The sequence below is a fragment of the Geotrypetes seraphini genome, chromosome 8, assembly GCF_902459505.1.
Source record: "Geotrypetes seraphini chromosome 8, aGeoSer1.1, whole genome shotgun sequence".
NCBI classification, from domain to species: Eukaryota; Metazoa; Chordata; class Amphibia; order Gymnophiona; family Dermophiidae; genus Geotrypetes; species Geotrypetes seraphini.
In genome coordinates this window covers 95594258-95613564 of record NC_047091.1, presented here as the reverse complement: position 1 = coordinate 95613564, position 19307 = coordinate 95594258, and the positions used below count along the sequence as shown (strand labels likewise).

Below are 19307 nucleotides of genomic sequence, written 5' to 3'. Positions count from 1 at the left end.
GAGCGGACTGCTGGGCATGATGGATCTCAGGTCTGACCCAGCGGAGGCATTGCTTATGTTCTTATGTTCTTATGTTAACCCAGAGCATAACTCCTCAATGCCTTAGACTATGAACACAAACCAAGGGACTACCTAAAACTGCCCTTTCATAACTTAATGAAAGACACCATATTCAAAAACTGGGAAGCCCCTCTGCTGCTTCTCTTTCTCAGTATACTTCCAACAAGAATCCATCAGGGGTGTAGAAATTGTTAAAGATGGATTGCCTATTCTACACATCATAACAACTCTGCTTCTTGCCATATCAAGCTTCTAAACAGAGGGATTCACTGGGTGTAGAGCCTATTAAGCTTGGATCCCCTCTTCTATTTTGTAACACTTTTGTCCATCATTTGACTCAGTCTCTATTTACATCACTACTTTTTAATCAATGGATTCCACTGTGGGTGTAGAGCCTATAAAGTGGATTATTATTTATCTTTTGCATTTCTCTTCTGCTAGAACAGCTTGCACAACAAATGAACACTACTTGTACACTTCTGCAAGAATGGCTTTTGATGCATTGATGCCACATCCAGAGCATCTCCTTGACTATTATTAAGACACTTCTGTCTATGATATGGACTTTATTATTCAAAATCGTTTGCTACATAACTGGAATATAAATACATTGTGCCTACAGATGAACTCTGAGGCATTGGATTTTGATGAACCTCCTCGAGAGTTTCTTAAATCACCTCTTCACAATCTGTTCAAATATGCTATGTTGCAGAGCTGGGAGATTCCTGAAGGGATGCAGTTCTGAACCAGGGCAAGGTCAGCACACTGATCTAAGGCCCTGTGTAAGGATCTGAGGCCTTGTGAAAGAAGTATGAATCCTTTCTCATTCCCTCTCCCCTCCTGCCACGTAGTCATTCTAAGCAAAGAAAATTGTTAGCACCTTGTGACAGAATGCTGAGGCAATCCCCCCTCCCTTTTTGTCACAAGACCCCTGTCACACATTTACCCTTATCTTATCCCTTATCCTGTTTAAGTATTCCTTATATGGGCAACAATCAGACTTTGCCTACGTGCAAAAGCAGGCCCTGAGTTTAAGGCTAATCACGAGGTGCTTAAAGAGCATGCATTATAACCTTTGGACTGTCACCTACTATAATAAGATTATAAACAAAAAACACGCTAGTGTAATTGCTGTAACTTCTTAAAAGTCCTCTTAGAACTCCATATTCCTTATACTTTAATCAGTGAATAGATTGTGCTCAGAAACATGGAGGTAAGCAGATATCGGAAGTTTACTGAAAGCTGAATTTGCAAGCTAGACCAGAGACTGACACCCATTCTGGAAGACTTAAGAGTCTTTCGCTGTTACCATTTGGCTTCCTGAAGAAATTTTGAAACGTGGCACGTTGAGGCCAAAGAACTATACACAAAAGATAAGTGCTTTTTCAATAATACAATCTTTCAAGTCATGCACATATAAAAGTGTGTTAAGGTGGAAGTTTTGCAATGATTGGGTGATGAGGTTTTTTGGGGACTTTTTGTCCCCTTTTTCCTCCATGTCTCTGAGCACAATCTATTCACTGATTAAAGTTTAAGGAATATGGAGTTCTAAGAGGACTTTTAAGAAGTTACAGCAATTACACTAGCGTGTTTTTTTGTTTATTTTCTTGAATTTTTTCACGCTGTTTGATTTTTGAAGTTATTTTCCTCCTGTGTAGTTTTGACATAGTAAGATTATAGACATATTAAAAGTGTACACAAGGGAATCACTTTATTGTAACTGTTATGATGTATTCATATGTCACGTGAGATAGTAGCTTTGAGAATCACATTAGATATGTAAACAAATGAGTTACATTGTTATAATCCACACTGTAAATGCATGATGAAATTGTAACCTTGCAAAGCATTAGCTAAGTAATTAAGGGAGTTAAGATTCTCAATAAAAGGGTTAGAGACCATCCATTAGGGTTGCCTCATCCCGACCTGAATCCTGTGAGAAGCCTCATTCCTACAGATTCCTCTCTCCGTCACCTTAGCTCCACAGGCGATTCATTCTCTCTACAGAATTCAACTGTACCATCAACGTTATCCTCGTCAGATAGACCAATGAGATATATACCATACTGCCGGTCTCTATACTTCCCTCAGTATCTCATCTGCTTGACCTAAGGCTGATGAAATTTAATGTGGGCAAATGCAAACTGATGCACATTGGGAAGAATAATCTAAATCAAAGTTACCAGATGCTAGGGTCCACCGTGGGGGTTTTCCCTATGCCTTCAACTCAGTGTAATGGAACCTATTCCATTGAAAATTAAGAATGAAGGGTCTCTTCTCCATCCCAATCTCCATTCTCTAACACTCACAGCCTGGTATCTCTCTTCCAATTCTTTCTCTTGACTCCAGTATTAGCTTTAATAGATACTTCCAGGAAACCTCCATACAATGCTGTTACCATTTCAAGTGGCCTTGTCACCAGCAGGCGTTACCTCTGGACACATAACATCTCATCAGTTCTGGATTATCTTTTACATCTCTCCTACTCTGGTTTAAAGACAACTTCAGTGCCATCAGTGCTCTTCATATACCTCTGAACAATAAACCCATGGAAAAAGAATAGTGATAAGAGAGTACTATCGTCTGCCTGACCAGGGTGAACGGACAGATGCTGAAATGTTATCAGAAATTAGGGAGGATAACAAACTGGGCAACACTGTAATAATGGGTGATTTCAACTACATAAAGCAAAAAAGTATATGCAAACTTGATTCTAGAAAGCTCTTATCAAACAGACAGAGGAGCACCAATAAAAAATATTGGAGAAAAGAGGAACCTAAATTAAAGGGCTTAATGGGTCCTCAAAAAACCTCCAATTTAGTGCTGCAACTCCAAAACAACTGCTCAATCACAGTCCAAAAAGAGTCCTTCAATAAGGGTCAGCAGACTGAAATCATTCATACAAATATGCTATCAGTTTAAACATATTCTAGCACCAGCACTGCTTATTTCAAAACAAAAGAGGTACTCAGGTCCAGCGACACTACTACTTGCTGTTAATCTCCTTCAATCTCGTGCGGCCAGTCCCCTTTCAAAACCCAACAGGGAATCCCCGTTTAGCTAATAAGAAGTTGTGTCGGGGTGAAGATGAAAACTTTAACCAGCGCTACTGCGAGTAAACAGACCCGCATAAATTCAAAAAGTCAAAATGGCTCTTGAACATTCGGATGCCTAGACAAGAATTTGAATAGAAAGAAAAGGCACCTCCCCTCCATTGACGTCATCAAGGGGGAGTAACTGTTATCACAGAAACATCAAGGAGGAGGATGTGCCCATTAGATAAGCTACATGAGTTTGCTACTTATCTTAATGCGTGCCATACAAAAATCAAGTTTGAGATGAAGTATGACAGCACTGCGATGTGTTTTTTGGATGTATGGGTAGAGAAGTTTGATCAATTTTTGACCACGATATATACTAAGGAGACGGTTCGAAATACCATTTTGTCATATGATAGTATGCATCCTCAACACATGAAGAATAATATCCCCTTCGCGCAATTCCTACGGTATCGCAGGATTTGTGGGTCAACGGAAGTGTACAAAGAAAAATCTGCAGCTTTGGAGCAAAAATTAATATCCCGAGGTTACCCTTCAGCTATAATGGGTAAAGCTCGAAAATGTGCGTTGTGCAACCATAGAGAACACTTGCTTCAATACCTGTAATGTAGACAAAGAGGTGGTGCCTTTCATAACTAGATTTTCAAGTTTAGCTGCACGTTTACAAAAAGCAAAACGCCCACATTTTGCTATGCTGAAAGTGCTTCCATGCTTTGAATCGTCTAAATTCCTGTTTTCTTTTCAAAGGAACAACAACTTGTACGATATTCTTAGCCCTAATTGTCTGCCCACTACGGAGTTGACACCCTTTGTGACACTGCTGGGTCTTCGTCAGGGTGGAAACTGTTCTATGTGTCAGCTGGTGTTACAAGGTTTGAACATCCTGCTACTCATATTTAGTTTAAGCTACGAATGTCCACTACTTGTAGGTCCAGTGGGGTTATTTATTGTATACAATGCCCCTGTGCCTTACTGTATATTGGGCAGATCTCGAGCAGTTTGAAGCTGAGATTGCAGGAGCATAAATCCTGTCTTAACACCAATAGAATGGAGGAACCGCTGGTAGCTCATTGTAAGCAGTATCATCATGAATTTAATGCTCTTAAATGTGTTATACTTGAGCATTATAAACCAGCAACATGGAGGGGTCATTGGCAGCGTTTTCTCCGTCAAAGAGAGCAAAGGTGGATTTTTCGCCTGAATACTGTAAACCCAAATGGCCTTAACAACCGGGTGGAATGGTCGGTATTCTATTGACCATCCTTGATGTTTCTATGATAATAGTTACTCCCCCTTGATGACATCAATGGAAGGGAGGTGCCTTTTCTTTTCTTTCCATTTAAATTCTTGTCTAGGCATCCGGAAGTCCAAGCGCTATTTTGAATTTTTTTAAATAATTTGTGCGTGTCTATTTACTCACAGTAGCACTGGTTAAAGTTTTCATTTTCACACCTGACGCAGCTTCTTAGCGAAACAAGGATTCCCTGTTGGGATTTGAAAGGGGATTGTCCGCATGAGATTGGAGGAGATCAACAGCAAGTACTAGTGTCGCTGGACCTGAGTGCGAAGCTAAGTACCTCTTTTTGTTTTGAAATAAGCAGTGCTGGTGCTAGGATATGTTTGAACTGACAGCACATTTGTATGAATTATTTCAGTCAACTATGATTTGACCCTTATTGAAGGACTTTTTTTGGACTGTGATTGAGCAGGACCAAAGTTGTTTTGGGGTTGCTTCACCAAATTGGAGTTTTTCTGAGGACCCATGAATCTCTTTAACTGATGTTCCTTTTATCTCCAATAATTTTTATCGGTACTCTTCTATCTGTTTGATAAGGGCTTTCTAGAATCGACTTTGCCTGAATTAGGGTCTAGCATATACTTTTTGCTTTATACAGTTGTACCTTGGATTACGAGCATAATCCGTTCCAGGAGCATGCTCGTAATCCAAAATGCTCGTTTATCAAAGCGAGTTTCCCCATAGGAAATAATGGAAACTCGCTTTGATAAGTTCCCATCCTCCCCCCCCGAGGCCAGCAGCGCTGCTCCCCCCCCCCCCACGAGAATCGGCATTGCTCCCCCCGAAGGCCCCGCCCCCGTGAACCGCCACCTTCCCCCCCCGCCGCAATCTGAGGTCCCCCCAACCCACCTGAACCCTCTTCTTACTTTGATGTAGCCTCCGCACCGGCACCAGCATGTCCTGTGCTGTGTCGGTGCCCGAAAATCTGCCTCTGGTGCTGGACCTTGAGCACCGGAGGCAGATCTTCAGGCACCGGCACAGCACAGCACAGGACATGCTGGTGCCGGTGCGGAGGCTACATCAAAGTAAGAAGAGGGTTCGGGTGGGTTGGGGGGACCTCAGGTAGCGGCGGGGGGGGGGGTGCCCGATGGCAGCAGGGGGGATGCCGGATTGCGGGGGGAAGGGTGCCGGTTCGCAGGGGAGGTGCGCTCGGTTTACGAGGCACCAAGTTTGCAAATGTTTTGCTCGTCTTGCAAAACACTCGCAAACCGGTGCACTCGTAAACCGAGGTACCACTGTATTTGATTGAGGATATATGCTTCTCAGTTTTGATATAATGATTTCAACTACCCCAAATATAGCGGTACTAGATTTCAACTACCCCCATATTGACTGGGTAAATGTATCATCAGGACATGCTAGGGAGATAAAATTCCTTGATGAAATCAAGGACTGCTTTATGGAGCAGCTGGTTCAGAAACTGACAAGAGGTGAAGCAATTCTAGATATAGTTTTTTAGTGGAGCACATGAATTGGTGAGGGAGTAATAGAGCTGGGACCACTTGATAACAGTGAACATAGCATGATTAGATTTGATATAATCCCTGGAATAAGTTTACACAAGAAATCCAATACAACAGCACTTAACTTTATAAACGGAGACTATGTTAACATGAGGAAAATGGTAAGAAAAGAAGCTTAATGGTGCAGATGCAAAGGTCAAAAATATACATCAGGCATGGACTAGATTTATTCCATGTATTAAAAAAGGAGGAAGGAAGACCAAATGGTAGCCAGTGTGATTAATGAGTTAGGTGAAGGAAGCTATTGGAGCTAAAAGTGAATCCTTCAGAAAGTGGAAGAAGGATCCGACTGAAAATAATTGTAAACAACACAAGGAATGTCAAGTCAAATGCAAGAAATTAATAAAGAATTGGCTGAATTCTGCAAGTATGGCCGCTTCAAGATTCCATACAAAAGATAAGTCAAATTTTCAGTTTGATAAAATAGCAAAAAGTCAAAGGATTTATTTGACTTACCAGTTCAAAGATTAAAAATCATTTAAAAAATAATCAAAAATCATTAACACATACTATTTGGGACTTTACAAATTTAAAGATCATTAAATAGAGTGTAACTTATGAGACTTTGGTGAGGAGGTCATTTTTTTATTCCAATAAGGTATCTCATGAGTTTATGCCTGTCTGCAATATAACAGTGGTTGCAGAAGGCTTGAGTATGAGCGTTTTTCCTCCTTCTTAACAAATTTTGCCATAATTTTGTTACTAATCTCTCCTAACTTCCAGTTAGCAGCTTTCTAGAAGGGAAATGTATGGATGTTGATATTTTGTGCAATTTGTATGATTTTTTACTTGGTAAATAGTGGGGTTTCCCAGAGGTCTGTGCTGGGACCACATGCTTTTTTTAACATGTTTATCAATGATCTAGAGATGGGAATAATTAGTGAGAGAATTAAATTTGCTGATGACACAAAATTGTTCAAAGTTGTTAAATTGAAAAAGAATTGTGAAAAATTGCAAGAGAACCTTGTGAGACTGGAAGACTGGGCATCAAAATGTTGGATGATGTTTAATGTGAGCAATTGCAAAGTGATGCATGTGGGAAAAAGGAACCCAAACTATAGCTATGTGATGCTGGGTTCTTTGTTTGGAGTAACTGCCCAGGAAAAAGATCTAGGTGTCATTTGGGGGATACGTTAAAACCCTCAGCTCAATGTGTGGCTGCTGCTAAGAAAGCAAATCGAATGTTAGGAATTATCAGGAAAGGAATGGAAAGCAAAGATGAAAATGTTAAAATGCAAGGTAATGGCGGAATAGAAATCACTAATGTAATGTAATTGCTCTATGGTATGGTAATTGCTCTATGGTACGGCACCTCGAATACTGTGCACCGTTCTGGTCACATATCTCAAGAAAGATATAGTGGCATTAGAAAAGATACAGAAAAGAGCAACAAAAATGATCAAAGGGATGGGATGAGTTCCCTATTAGGAAAAGCTTAAGCGGCTAGGGCTCTTCAGCTTGGAGAAGAGACGACTCGTGGGTGATATGATAGAGATCTGTAAAATAATGAGTGGAGTGGAAAAGGTAGCTGTGAATCACTAGGGGACATGTGATGAAGCTACTAAGTAGTAGATTTTTTAAAAAAACGGAGAAAATATTTCTTCATACAACGTGTAATTAAAATCTGGAATTCGTTGCCAGAGAATATGGTGAAATCAGTTTGCTTAGTGGGGTTTAAAAAAGGTTTGGATAATTTCATAAAAAAGAAGTCCATAGGCCATTATTGAGATCGCTTGGGGAAATACACTGCTTATTCCTAGGATAAGTAGCAAAAATATTTGTTTTACTACTTGGGATCTGGCTAGGTTCTTGGGACCTGGGTTATCCTTTTTTATATATTCTGCAAAAAGCGCATTGCGAGCCCGTGGTTTTAACCCACGCCGATGCCTGCTGCCATTGCCGCCTCCAAATTATGGCAGGAGGGATTCTCACTCCCTCCTGCCATCGGTCTCACTCCCAACTTCCCCTACCCCCCCAAAAAAACAGACAAACGGCAGGAAGAATGCTGACTTCCTCCTGCCACCCACCGAACCCCCCCACCCCCACCCTGTACCTGTAACAGAACAGGAGGGGGTGCTCAGTCCCTCTTGCTCCAATAACTCCAGCAAAGCGTCTGAGGTCTTAGTCCCCGCCCCAGTGCATTATGTGATGCACAGGGAGGGGCCTAATGCCCTGATTGGCTCAGGCATCTCGGGCTTCTCACTTGGGAGGGGCCTGAGGTGCCTGAGCTAATCAGGGATTTCCTTAGGGAGTTGTCTATGGCCAGCAGGTGGAGTCAGTGAGCAGTATTTCTTAATAAAGGATTAGGGACTAGAGAAGGGAAAGTTAGGGGAATGGGGAGGAAGGAAAAATGCTAAGCCTTGACAAAGTGAACCTAGGGGAAGATTCTCAGAACTTTAACGTGGTTGGTTCCAGCTGGTTTAGCGTTCATGTATTTTAGTGTCGGATTATCAAAACGGCTTACCGTGGTCTTTTCTGAGCTTCCTAGCTGTCTCTGACTCTGCCATGCATTGTATTACAATGAGGTCATTAATATTTAAATTAATGACCTCACCAGGACATGAGTGGAAGCGGGTGAATGGACACTCAAATCCCTGAAGAAGCGTTGTAGCGAAACAGGGAGCCCTGTTGGATTTTGTGGAAGTGTGACAATGGACATGCTTAAATAAGCTTTCAACTTACTTCCCACGGAGCAATTTTTTCCTGCATTCTAATCCCAGGACTACGTTCAAACAGCAATATGTTCAGATAAGTGACTTTAATGAAAATAATTGAAAAAAATAATATGAAAAATTGAATTTGCAAAGAGAGCTTTGAAAGGGAGTATATATTTTTTAACTCTCTTCCTTTGGGAGTTTTTCGACCGAGGATGTGTCTGCTGGTCTTAAATTTTGTTTGAAACCAGCTTGTCTTTGTGGGTAGCTTTTTAGAGCCCCTATTAGACACTGAGGTCTTTTCTCCTTTTTTGGTATAACTTTGATACATAGCCCTGTGCTTTGGAGGGTGTTTTTTTGGGTTTTGGATCTCAGTAACAATTACATGTATAGTATAGAAAAGTAGACAAATATAGTTCAAAATATAGACAGCAGATTATAAAATCTCAAAACTGATACATTTCGATCACTAAATTGAAAATAAAATCATTTTTCCTACCTTTGTTGTCTGGTGATTTAATTAGTTTCTGGTTGGACATTCTTCTGACTGTGCATCCAACATTTTTTTTCTTTCTGCCTCCTGAATGCTTCCTCTCCTTCAGACCTCATTTCCTTTCCCAACCAACATCTCTCTGTCCCTCCATGAGTCCAACTCTCCTTCCTCTCTCCTCCACCCCTATTGGCAACATGTCTCCCTCTCTCTCCCTCTTCTGTTATGATCTTGCATCTCTCTGTTCTTCCTCAGGGTCTCTCTCCCCCCCCCTGTTTCTTCAGTCTGCACCTCCCATAGTCCAGCATCTGCCTCCTGTCTTTCCCCTTTGGTCCAGGCCTCTCTCTCTCTGTATCTTTCTTCTGCTTACAACACCCCCCCTATCCCATGTCCAGCATTTGTTCTCCTTTCTTCTAGATCTTTCTCTACCTCTCTCTCTCCCTTCCTCCCTCCTTGGTCCAGAATCTTTCCACCTCTCTCTCTCTTCCCTCTATACACCCCCCAAGTCTAACATCTGCCCCCCTCTCTTCTGCCTCCCCTTTGTTTCTGGTTTTTCCCTTCTATATCTTCCTTCTGCTAACATTTTGAGTCCTCCCACCTTTGATCCAGGTCCTTCCCAGGGTCTGGCATCTCTCTCTCCTTGGTTCAGGGTGTTTCCCCTCTTTACACCCTCTAGTCCAGCATCTGCCCTGTCTTCCCCTTCCATTTTAGTTCAAATCTGCTTTCCTGCCACTTCTCAAGGTCCTTTTCTGACCCCATCCCCGGTGTCCAGATCCAGCGCATCTATGAGTTTTGCATTTAGTGGCTTTTAACTGATTTGCTCAGCAAATTGGGGGGAGGGCGTTATACTCAATCACAGTAGTCTCTCTTGTAGACCAATAAATGCAAAAGAGTTAATTACTTGCCCAATCCCATTTCACAATCTATCTGGAAGAATTGTGCTTTTCTGTCAAATCCAGTTTAATGGTTTGAAGATGAACATTCCCTACATGTCCATCTTCCTGGTGCATTTCCCGTTCTCTACTTTTATAGGCTCTGGGATTCACAACTGTTAACGCAGAGGCTAATTGTGCCCTCCAGAATGCTGAATCCTAATGATATTGCTGAAAACTTGAAAATCTGTTTTGCTGGGCTTCTTCTCTTTATGGTAAACCTGTCTTTGATACAGGACCTATTCTCTCTTCCTGATGTAAGTTTGATGTTGCAGCCTGCCGAAAATTCCCACTTGTACTAGACTAGAGCATCATCCCACCGGGGCCCTCGTGACGGGCGGGGCTTTACCTCCGCTGCTTCCCCGCCCCTACTCCTTCATCATGAGCAGGGAGGGGTAATTTGCATAGCGTTCGAGGCTGCATGCCACAAACGCTTTGCAAATTACCCCTCCCTGTTTACGGTGAAGGAGTAGGAGTAGGAAAGAGGGTTGGCGCGTGGCCTGGAACACTATGCAAATTTACCCCTCTCTATTCACGGTGAAGGAATAGGAGTGGGGAAGAGGATTGGCACGCAGCTTTGATGCTGGTGGTAGGATGAGCGGGGCTGCTTGTAGATCTGTGGATGCAAGATGACAGCCGGGCACTCACCTAAATTAGCTGGGCGGAGCGCCCGGCTAAAACACGCTAGGGAGAACACTGTAACTTGATTCTGACCCAGATTAATATGTTGGTAAATTGTTATGTATTTGAGTTTATATTTGAGAACACTTCATGGGTGACTCTTTTTTTATTTGCAGGTAGATCCTGCCCATACTGGAAGAGTGGGACCTACTGAAGCTGCATTGTTTCTTAAAAAATCAGGTCTCTCAGATATTATCCTTGGAAAGGTACATTTCTTTTGTACTTGGTTTATATTATGATGAGTGTAGTAGCCATATCAGTGAGCTGAATTCTTATTGGGCTGTGATATCTTTTTATGAACTAAGTTAAAGCTGTTCAGAGATAATGATGATGATCTCATAAAATCACAGTGTCTCTTTATACGTATTTAATGTTTTATACCAGATTTTCAATTTCTAGTGCAAAAGTACATGAGTTCTGAACCTGTGGGTAGTGCATCTTCACCTGCAAGCAATGCAGAAGGTAATTATCTACATTTTCAACTTCATCTCCCTGCATCACCGGGCACTGCCCTCTCTCCCCAGTGCTCTCTTCTGCGAGTGAGTTGAGAAGGTGTCTTTTTCATCTGCTTGCTTAATTTTTTTATTTTCAGGTGTTATCTGACATTTTTTTTGAGGCTTTGGTTGCTTTAGAGTAGTGTTTCTCAACTTCTTCAAGCCAAGTACCCTTAAGTCTAACAAATATCAACCGAGTACTCGTGCCCAAGCTCAGCTCATAATAATAGTACTAATTAAATTGCAGTTTTTTCCATTCATTTTTCATATACACATAATATAATCTTATTAACAATACGTAATGCTCTCTACTGCTCCTACACTTGGATGAGCTTGGAATAGATGGGCAGGGGAAATGGTTCAACGAATTCCTGACCAAGAGAACTTACAAAGTTAGGAAAGGCCAAGGTAAATCTCAGCTATGAAAAGTGACATGTGGTGTCCCTCAAGGCTCTCTCCCCTCTCACCATCACTATTCAACATACACATGAGTGCCCTTGGCAGGATAAACCTTGGTCCCCATGTTCACAACTACTCTTATGCAGATGACATCTTCCTCCTTTGTGTAGAAAAAGATACCTTCACAGACACGATTCAGTACATCTCCACACTAATAGAGGACCTGAGCATTGGTCTCCCCAGTGCTTCCTCAAACTAAATAGAAGACAAAGGTACTATGGTTTGGCAACCAAATTACTTCGCCACACCAAGAGTTTACCCTTGCCTCGGGAGGTAAGATAACCATAAGCAGATCATCTAGAGTTCTTGGAGTTATCCTTGACTCGGACCTAACCATGAGAGACCAGGTCAGCTCACTGGTCAAGAAATTCTTCTACTGTCTAAGACAACTCAAAACCATTAGATCAGCCTTGAGCCCAACAAACTTCAGGAAGGTGGCCAAGCAGTCCTCCTCCCCTACCTTGACTACTCTAATTCCCTCTACTGCTATATTGCTGAGAAAGACTTTAAGAGAACTAAATTGCTCCAAAATACAAGTGAGGTTAATCTTATGCACGACCAAATATGAGAGGGTTACACCTCTCCTTAAGGAACTACACTGGTTGCCAGTCAGAAGCGGTCCATTTCAAGGTAGTATGCCTGGTACATAATAATAATAATAATAATAATAACTTTATTTTTATATACCGCCAGCTATCTTGCGACTTCTAGGCGGTTTACAATAAAAGAAACTGTGAATACAATGAAGGAAATGTAAATACAATAAAGAGAAACTTTACGTACAATGAATTAAAGAGTATAGCAGTGTACATCTCAATACAATAAAATAAGCCATATACGGTGAGAACTCAGCTGGACTCGCATCCGTCATCCAAATCAAACAATCCTTCCACAACTCAAGGACAATCCAATGATGGAAACTACCACCCACCCCCCTCTGCATGCCATGTTCAAAGAAAGGCTTTCTTTGAGACCTTCGAGTTTCAGGGATCCAGAATCTGGAACAACCTCGCGGGGCAGCCTTCAACAAACACCCACATACTTCCAATTCAGGAAAGCACTGAAAAATTCACCTTTTTTCCTCAATGCACTGACCCTTTCCCATGTAGTCGCCAGCATGATATCTTCCATGCAATTTCTTTGTAATATCTATGTGCATGTAGCATTTCTAATATTGTGTAAGTTGCAATGATTCCTAGCTGACATTTTCGGTATACAAGACTTGATATGATATGGTATAATGGTAACCATACAATTAAACTACACAAAGCACACTGTATGCATAGAAAATATTAATTATCATTTAAGAGGTCAAGGCAGATGACTTTAAAATATGCAATGTCACCTCAGTAACAGCTGCAGAAAAATAGACAAATATAGTGCAAAATATAGACAGCAGATAAAATTCTCAAAACTGACCCATTTCGATCACTAAATTGAAAATAAAATCATTTTCTCTTAACTGTGTTTCCAGGGTCTTCTTATTCATTGACTATTTTTCTCTCCTTCACTTTCTGCCCTGCATCCATGTTTGGCAATAACTTTTAACAATAAACTTTTTTCCTTTTTTTCTGCTTTCTACTCAAAATCTACTTTTCCATGTCTTATCTTCACTTCCTATCTCTCTCCTCTTCCATAATCTGGCATCTCTCTTTCTTTCCCTCCCTGTTTCCCTGACCTCTCCTTCCCTCCCTCCTCCCAGTGGTCCGATATCTCTCTCCTTCCTTTTCCCCTTTCCCACAGTCTGACACCTCTCTCCTCTCCTTCCTGCAGTCTGGCATCTTTCTCTCCCCTCTTTCCCTTCCATTTCCTGGTCTGGCATCTTTCCCTAGTCTGGTATTTCTCTCTCCCCTCCTTCCCTTCCATTCCCTGGTCTGGCATCTCTCTCTCTTTCTCTCTCCCTTCCCCTTCCAGTGGTCTCTCTCACACTCCTTCCATCACTCTTCTCTGGATCTGACAGTTGTCCCTTCCATGAGTCACCTCTCCTGCCCCCCCCCCGTGTAACATTTATCCTTCTCTTCCTCCTTTCTGCCCCCTGCAGTTCAACATCACCCCCTCCTCCTTTCTGGGCCCCTTTCCTAATCTAACATTTCTTTCTCTCTGCCTCCTGCACACTTTTTCTCCGGACCTCATTCCCTCTCCTAATCAATATCTTTTTTTTTCCCTCCATGAGTCCAACTTTTCACTCTTTACCATCTCCCCCTTCCCCTGAGTGTGACATCTTTCCTTCCCTTCTTTCTGCCCTCCCCATTAAACATCTCTCCCTCTCTCTCTCCATGAGTCCAACACTTTCTGCCTCCTGCATGCTTTCTCTCCCCCCTTCTCTCGAGTGTGACATCCCTCCTTCCCACCCCCAACAATTTTCCTTCCTTCTCTCTCCCCCAACCCCAGCCACAACTAATATGCTCTTTCCCATGCATCATCTTACCCTTCACTCCATTTCTCCCTCTCACACCACTGTCATCTTTCCTGCAACATTTTTCCTTCCCTATGGGTTTGTGGCAGACAGCGTGCAGCACCTCTCCCTTTCCTTCCCTCCCCTCTCCTTCGAGTCCTGCAGTACCTTTCCCTACCCTTCCCCTCCTGCCAAGTCCAGCAGCACCTTTCCCTACCCTTCCCTTCCTGCCAAGTCCAGCAGCACCTCTTCTCCCTTCCCTATCCCTCTCCCTTCCCATGTCCAGCAGTATCTCTCATTCTCCTAGCACAGGGGTCGGCAACCTTTTTACAGCAAAGAGCCAATTTATTCAAATTGTTTGACCTAAGATTTACAAAGATCTGCAAAATGTAGTGCTTCTCCCCTCTAACCCCTAGCTGGTCTCTGCACCTCTCATCCCTTCCTCTCTACCCTACCCCCTACCCATAGCCAAGGTTCTCTCTCCTCTTCAGGCCCTAACCCTTTAATCTCCCTCCCAACCCCAAGATCCCCCCCTCCCAGGCCTATCAATATACCTGGTGGTCCAGTGGGAGTCTTTGTGGCAGGAACGTGGCCCTCTCACTTATGCTTCCTCATAGCTGCCTTCTAAGATGGCTTCCACAACCTCTCGCAGCAGCTCGCGATACTACAGGAAATGCTGCGAGCAGCTATTTTAGAAGGCAGCCGTGAGGAGGCTTGAGCGAGAGGGCCAAGTTCCTGCCACAAAAACCCCTGCTGGACTACCAGGTACCTCAGTAGGCCATGGGGGGGGGGGGGGCGGGGATGGGGGTTGGGAGGAAGATTAAAGGGTTGATGCCTGGGGAGCTGCAGCCACATGCAAGAATAGCCACATTTGGTTCATGAGCCATGAGGTTGCTGACCCCTGCCCTAACTGCAGCTCACTGTCTGCTTTTAACTTCTCTACACCGCTGCTGCTAGCATTACTTTAGTGATTTCATCAGGCAGTCTCCAGGTCTTTCACCTCCAAGGAAAGAGAAAGTTGCATCATTGGAAGCAGGCCAGCCTAGCAAAGGCCCTGAAGATGCCTGATGGAATCACTAAAGTAATGCTAATGGCAGCTTTGTGGGGAAGTTAAAAGCACAGCTACTAGCTGCTGCTGATAGTCTTGGAGAGCTGGGGAGAGAAGATGATGGTGGCAAAAGGGAGATATGCGACGTCTTTGGATTGGACAATGGAAACCTGTCACAGTTTGAGATGGTGGCTAAAGCCAGAGACACTATCCAAAGGATTGCCTCTGTGCTTAGCAACGTGGGTGATCCTGACTACAGATGTCAGCCTCTACAGCTGGGGAGGTCAGATCATTTGGCCCAGGGCTGCTAGGAGAGTGGTCAGAGTCTTCTCAGACAATGCCACAGCAGTGGCTTATATCAACAGACAATGAAGCATCAAGAATGTGCCGTTAAAACTGGAGGCCCAACTGTTATTTCACTGGGCAGAGAACCATCTGCTAACCATCTCGGCAGCACATGTATGAGGGGGTGCTGAAAGGTTCTCAGCCCAACCAAGAAGGTAATGATGTGGAGCCATGAAACTTACAAATTATTCCACACTTGGCGTATTATGTCTGAAGTTTCTGTAATCCTTCCAAAAAAATACTCTGATATCTGGTCACTGAAATACTTCTCTGCTACTGCAGTCATCTCAAATCACTCAAATTGTAGCCCTTTCAAACTCTTTTAAAGGTTTGGAAACAGAAAATAGATGGAGCAAAATCTGGTGAGTAGGGTGGATGGTTGGCACTGAAACCCCAACTGCATCAAAACATCCATCGTTTTGTCAGCCTTGTGAGCAGGTGCATTGTCTTGCAAAAAAGAGAACTCCTTTTGCAGCTTCCCTCTCTTTTTTTCTTTCAGTGCCTCCTTTAAACAGTACAGCAAGTTACAGTAATATTATGCATTAACTGTTTGGCCCCTTGGAAGATAGATAGTTATTACAACACCTTCCTGATCCCAAAACATTGGCCATGACCTTTCCTGCTCAATTAAAGGGTCTTGAATTTCCTGGACTTTGGAGAACCTGAGTATTGCCATTGCATAGACTGTTGTTTTGTCTCAGGCTCATAGTGGTGTAACCATGTTTCATCAACAGTAACTAGTCGTTCCGATAAGTTGGCACCGGCTTGCTGAAAATGCAGCAAAATCAACTTTGAAGTGTCCACTCAACATCATTTCTCATCAGCATTCAAACATTTGGGCACCCACTTGGCTGACATCTTCTGCATGCCCAGCTGCTTGTGGGTTATACATCCAACATGTTCCCTGAATATCAAGTGTCTCGGCAGTTGTTTTAGCCGATAATTGTTGATGTGCCAAAATCAGGTCATGGACATGGTCAACAATTTCTGGAGTTCACACCGTTTGAGGACTCCAAGACCTTGCTGCATCTTTAGTCTTGAAATTTCCATGCTGAAAATTTACACACCACTTCTTCACTGTTAAGTATAATGAGCATTTGTTATTCAATATTTGCATCATCCATTCATGGATTTCCCTTGGATTTTTCTTCTACAGTAATTGGAAATTCATGACGGCTCAGAGTTCCATACTTGAAAATTCCATACTTTTTGTTGACATGGTTTAATCAATGATCTGAAACAATGTCAAAACATAGCATTACGATTCTGTAAATTGACACTTTGCAAAATAAAATAACACTCATTTCAGCTAAGGTGGCAAAAATAATGCTCAGAATTTAGGAAGTTGGTTGGACTGAAAACTTTTCAGCACCCCCTGTAGCGGGAGTGAATAAAATTCAAGCGGACTTTCTCAGTCGACAGATGCTGGACCCAGTAGAGTGGTCCCTGTCCCAAATAGCATTCAACAAAATTGTTCAGAGCTGGGGGCATTCAACAATTGTTCTGAGAGTGTCAGTTTGCATCATAAAACTGTGTGATACTTCAGTCGAAAGTGCAAGCAGGGAAGCACCGGTGTGGACACTCTAGTACAACCTTGGCCTACCAGGAATCTCTTGTATGTGTTCCTGCTTTGGCCAATGATAGACTGAGTCATTTGAAGAATGGCAATTCATCAAGGGCTGGTGATCCTCATGGCTACAGATTGGCCACGTCGCCCTTGGTATATGGATCTAGTCCAGCTGCAAAGAGATCAGAGTAGACTCCCTCTCCATCTGACACTGCTCTTGCTGGGTCCAGTCACCTTAGAGAATCTGGAACACTTTGGGCTTACGGCATGACTCTTGAGCATGCGGCCCTTGTACAAAGAGGATATTCAAAGGTGATTATAGCTGCATTCCTTCGCTCCAAGAAACCAGTGACAGTGGCTTATGCAATAGCCTGGAAATCATTTCAACACTGGTGTTTTGGAGCAAGAGAGAGAGCCAGTTAGGATTGCGGCAATTGGAGCCCTATCTTTATTTCAAGAAGGACTAGAAAAGGGCTTGGTGGTCAGTTCTTTAAAGATTCAGGTGGCCAGTCTTTCCTGTTTTCGAGCTCGTTTAGAGAGAGGTTCTCTGGCCTGTCACCATGACATTTCCGAATAGCTGCCATTCGGAGTGTAGCGAGGGACCAAACAGGCATGCAAAAAAGCACATGCCTGGCTCATGCACCGCTGTGCCGGTGCTGGTGCCGGAAGAGAGCAGGAGAACTGAGACAGGAATGAGGAAAGCATGCTAGACCACTGGGATGGGGAAAAAAGGTATCGGGGGGAGGGGGTGCCTGCCTTTGCCTTGGGGCTGGCTGGCTTGGGGTTGACTGTCTGTCTTGGGGCTAGCTGGCTGGCTGGCTGGGGGCAGGCTGGCTTGGGGTGGGTTGGCTAGTTGGATGGCTGGCTTGGGGCTGGCTGACTTGGAACTGGCATGGAGCTGGGAGCTGGCTGGTTGCCACTACACATGCCTGCCATTAGACGTGCCCACCACTAGACGTGCCTCTGTACCCTGTCCCAGCCTACCACCAGACCACCAGAGGGGGGACAGGTTACAAGGCACACCATTTGGTTCAGAATTTTTTTTATTGGTTTTTCCTTCTCTTCAGGTGGGTTTTCACGACCACATAAGTTCGATCGTAAAAACCTGTTTTTTTAAACTCCGTATTATTCGATCACTCTGTCCTATCCTAGATACTGATTCAATCAATATCTTGACTCATTCACTAGTAATTTCCCACCTAGACTATTGTAACTCCCTCCTTAATGGACTCCCCCAAAAAGAACTACGACGACTGCAATTAATACAAAATTCTGCAATAAAATTAATATACAAAAAAGGTAAATTTGATCATGTTACTCCTCTCCTTAAAGAAGCTCATTGGCTCCCCATCACGCATCGCATCACCTACAAAATCATTTTACTCTCCTTTAAAATTAAACTTTTCCATCAACCACTATTCCTTGATAAACTACTAATTCCACAATGTTCCCCTCGTACTTTAAGATCCTCTGACCAAAAACTCCTCTTCATTCCTTCTTTAAAAGAATTCTTTTACACCCGAAAAACCAATTTTGCAGTAACTGCACCCACACTATGGAACTCTCTCCCACAATATTTATGGGACGAACAAAATCTAAACAAATTCAAGACCGGCTTAAAGACTTTCTTATTTCAAGATGCTTTCGGTTGAATCCAAATCACTCTCCTCCTTCTCTTAAGTCTTTCTCTTATTCGTTTCCCACTCTCCCTCTTTCTGAATATTATAGCGAATAAGTATATGCTGCAACAATGCTACCCTATTCCTCACGTTCTATCCCCTCCCCACTTTCTCCTTCTTTACTAAATTATGTAACTTCTCCCCTCCTCCCCTTAACTCCCTCACCTTCCAGTGTGTCTAGTCTACGTCATATACGTTCACATTATTTTATAACATTTTTAGCTTTTACAAAACACTGTTAACCGGCCAGACATTTGCTTGATGGTCGGGATATTAAAAAACTAATAAACTTGGAAACTTGGTGCATCTTATGGTCAGGTGCGTCTTATGGAGCGAAAAATACAGTAAGCAAGATAAAGCAATATGAAGCTATGGCTTCAGAGAGACAGGTGTGTCTGTACAGGTTTGCCCATGACAAAGTCAGAGTCAACAAGTGTTAGTGGTGGTTGCACTAAGGTAGATGGTTTTCATTCCACCTTATTGATGCTGTGTTGCTTTTTTGTTGTTGTTTAATCATTAAATTTTTATTGAAAAGTTTAACATTTTTCCATAACATGTTCATTATACACCGCTTTGAATTGACTTCCTAGTCATTATAAGGTATGTAAATTTGCGATAAAGATA

General features: G+C 42.8%; 1 protein-coding gene across 11 annotated transcripts in view; it reads left to right on the top strand.

Moving 5' to 3' along the window:
• EPS15L1 (epidermal growth factor receptor pathway substrate 15 like 1) overlaps positions 1-19307 on the top strand; it is a 395592-nt gene that overhangs the window by 52953 nt on the left and 323332 nt on the right. For all 11 annotated transcript variants that reach the window (XM_033956496.1, XM_033956490.1, XM_033956493.1 and 8 more), the window contains one exon: positions 10813-10902. In XM_033956496.1, the coding sequence (XP_033812387.1) occupies positions 10813-10902 (90 nt within the window). The remainder of the gene's footprint in view (positions 1-10812; positions 10903-19307) is intronic.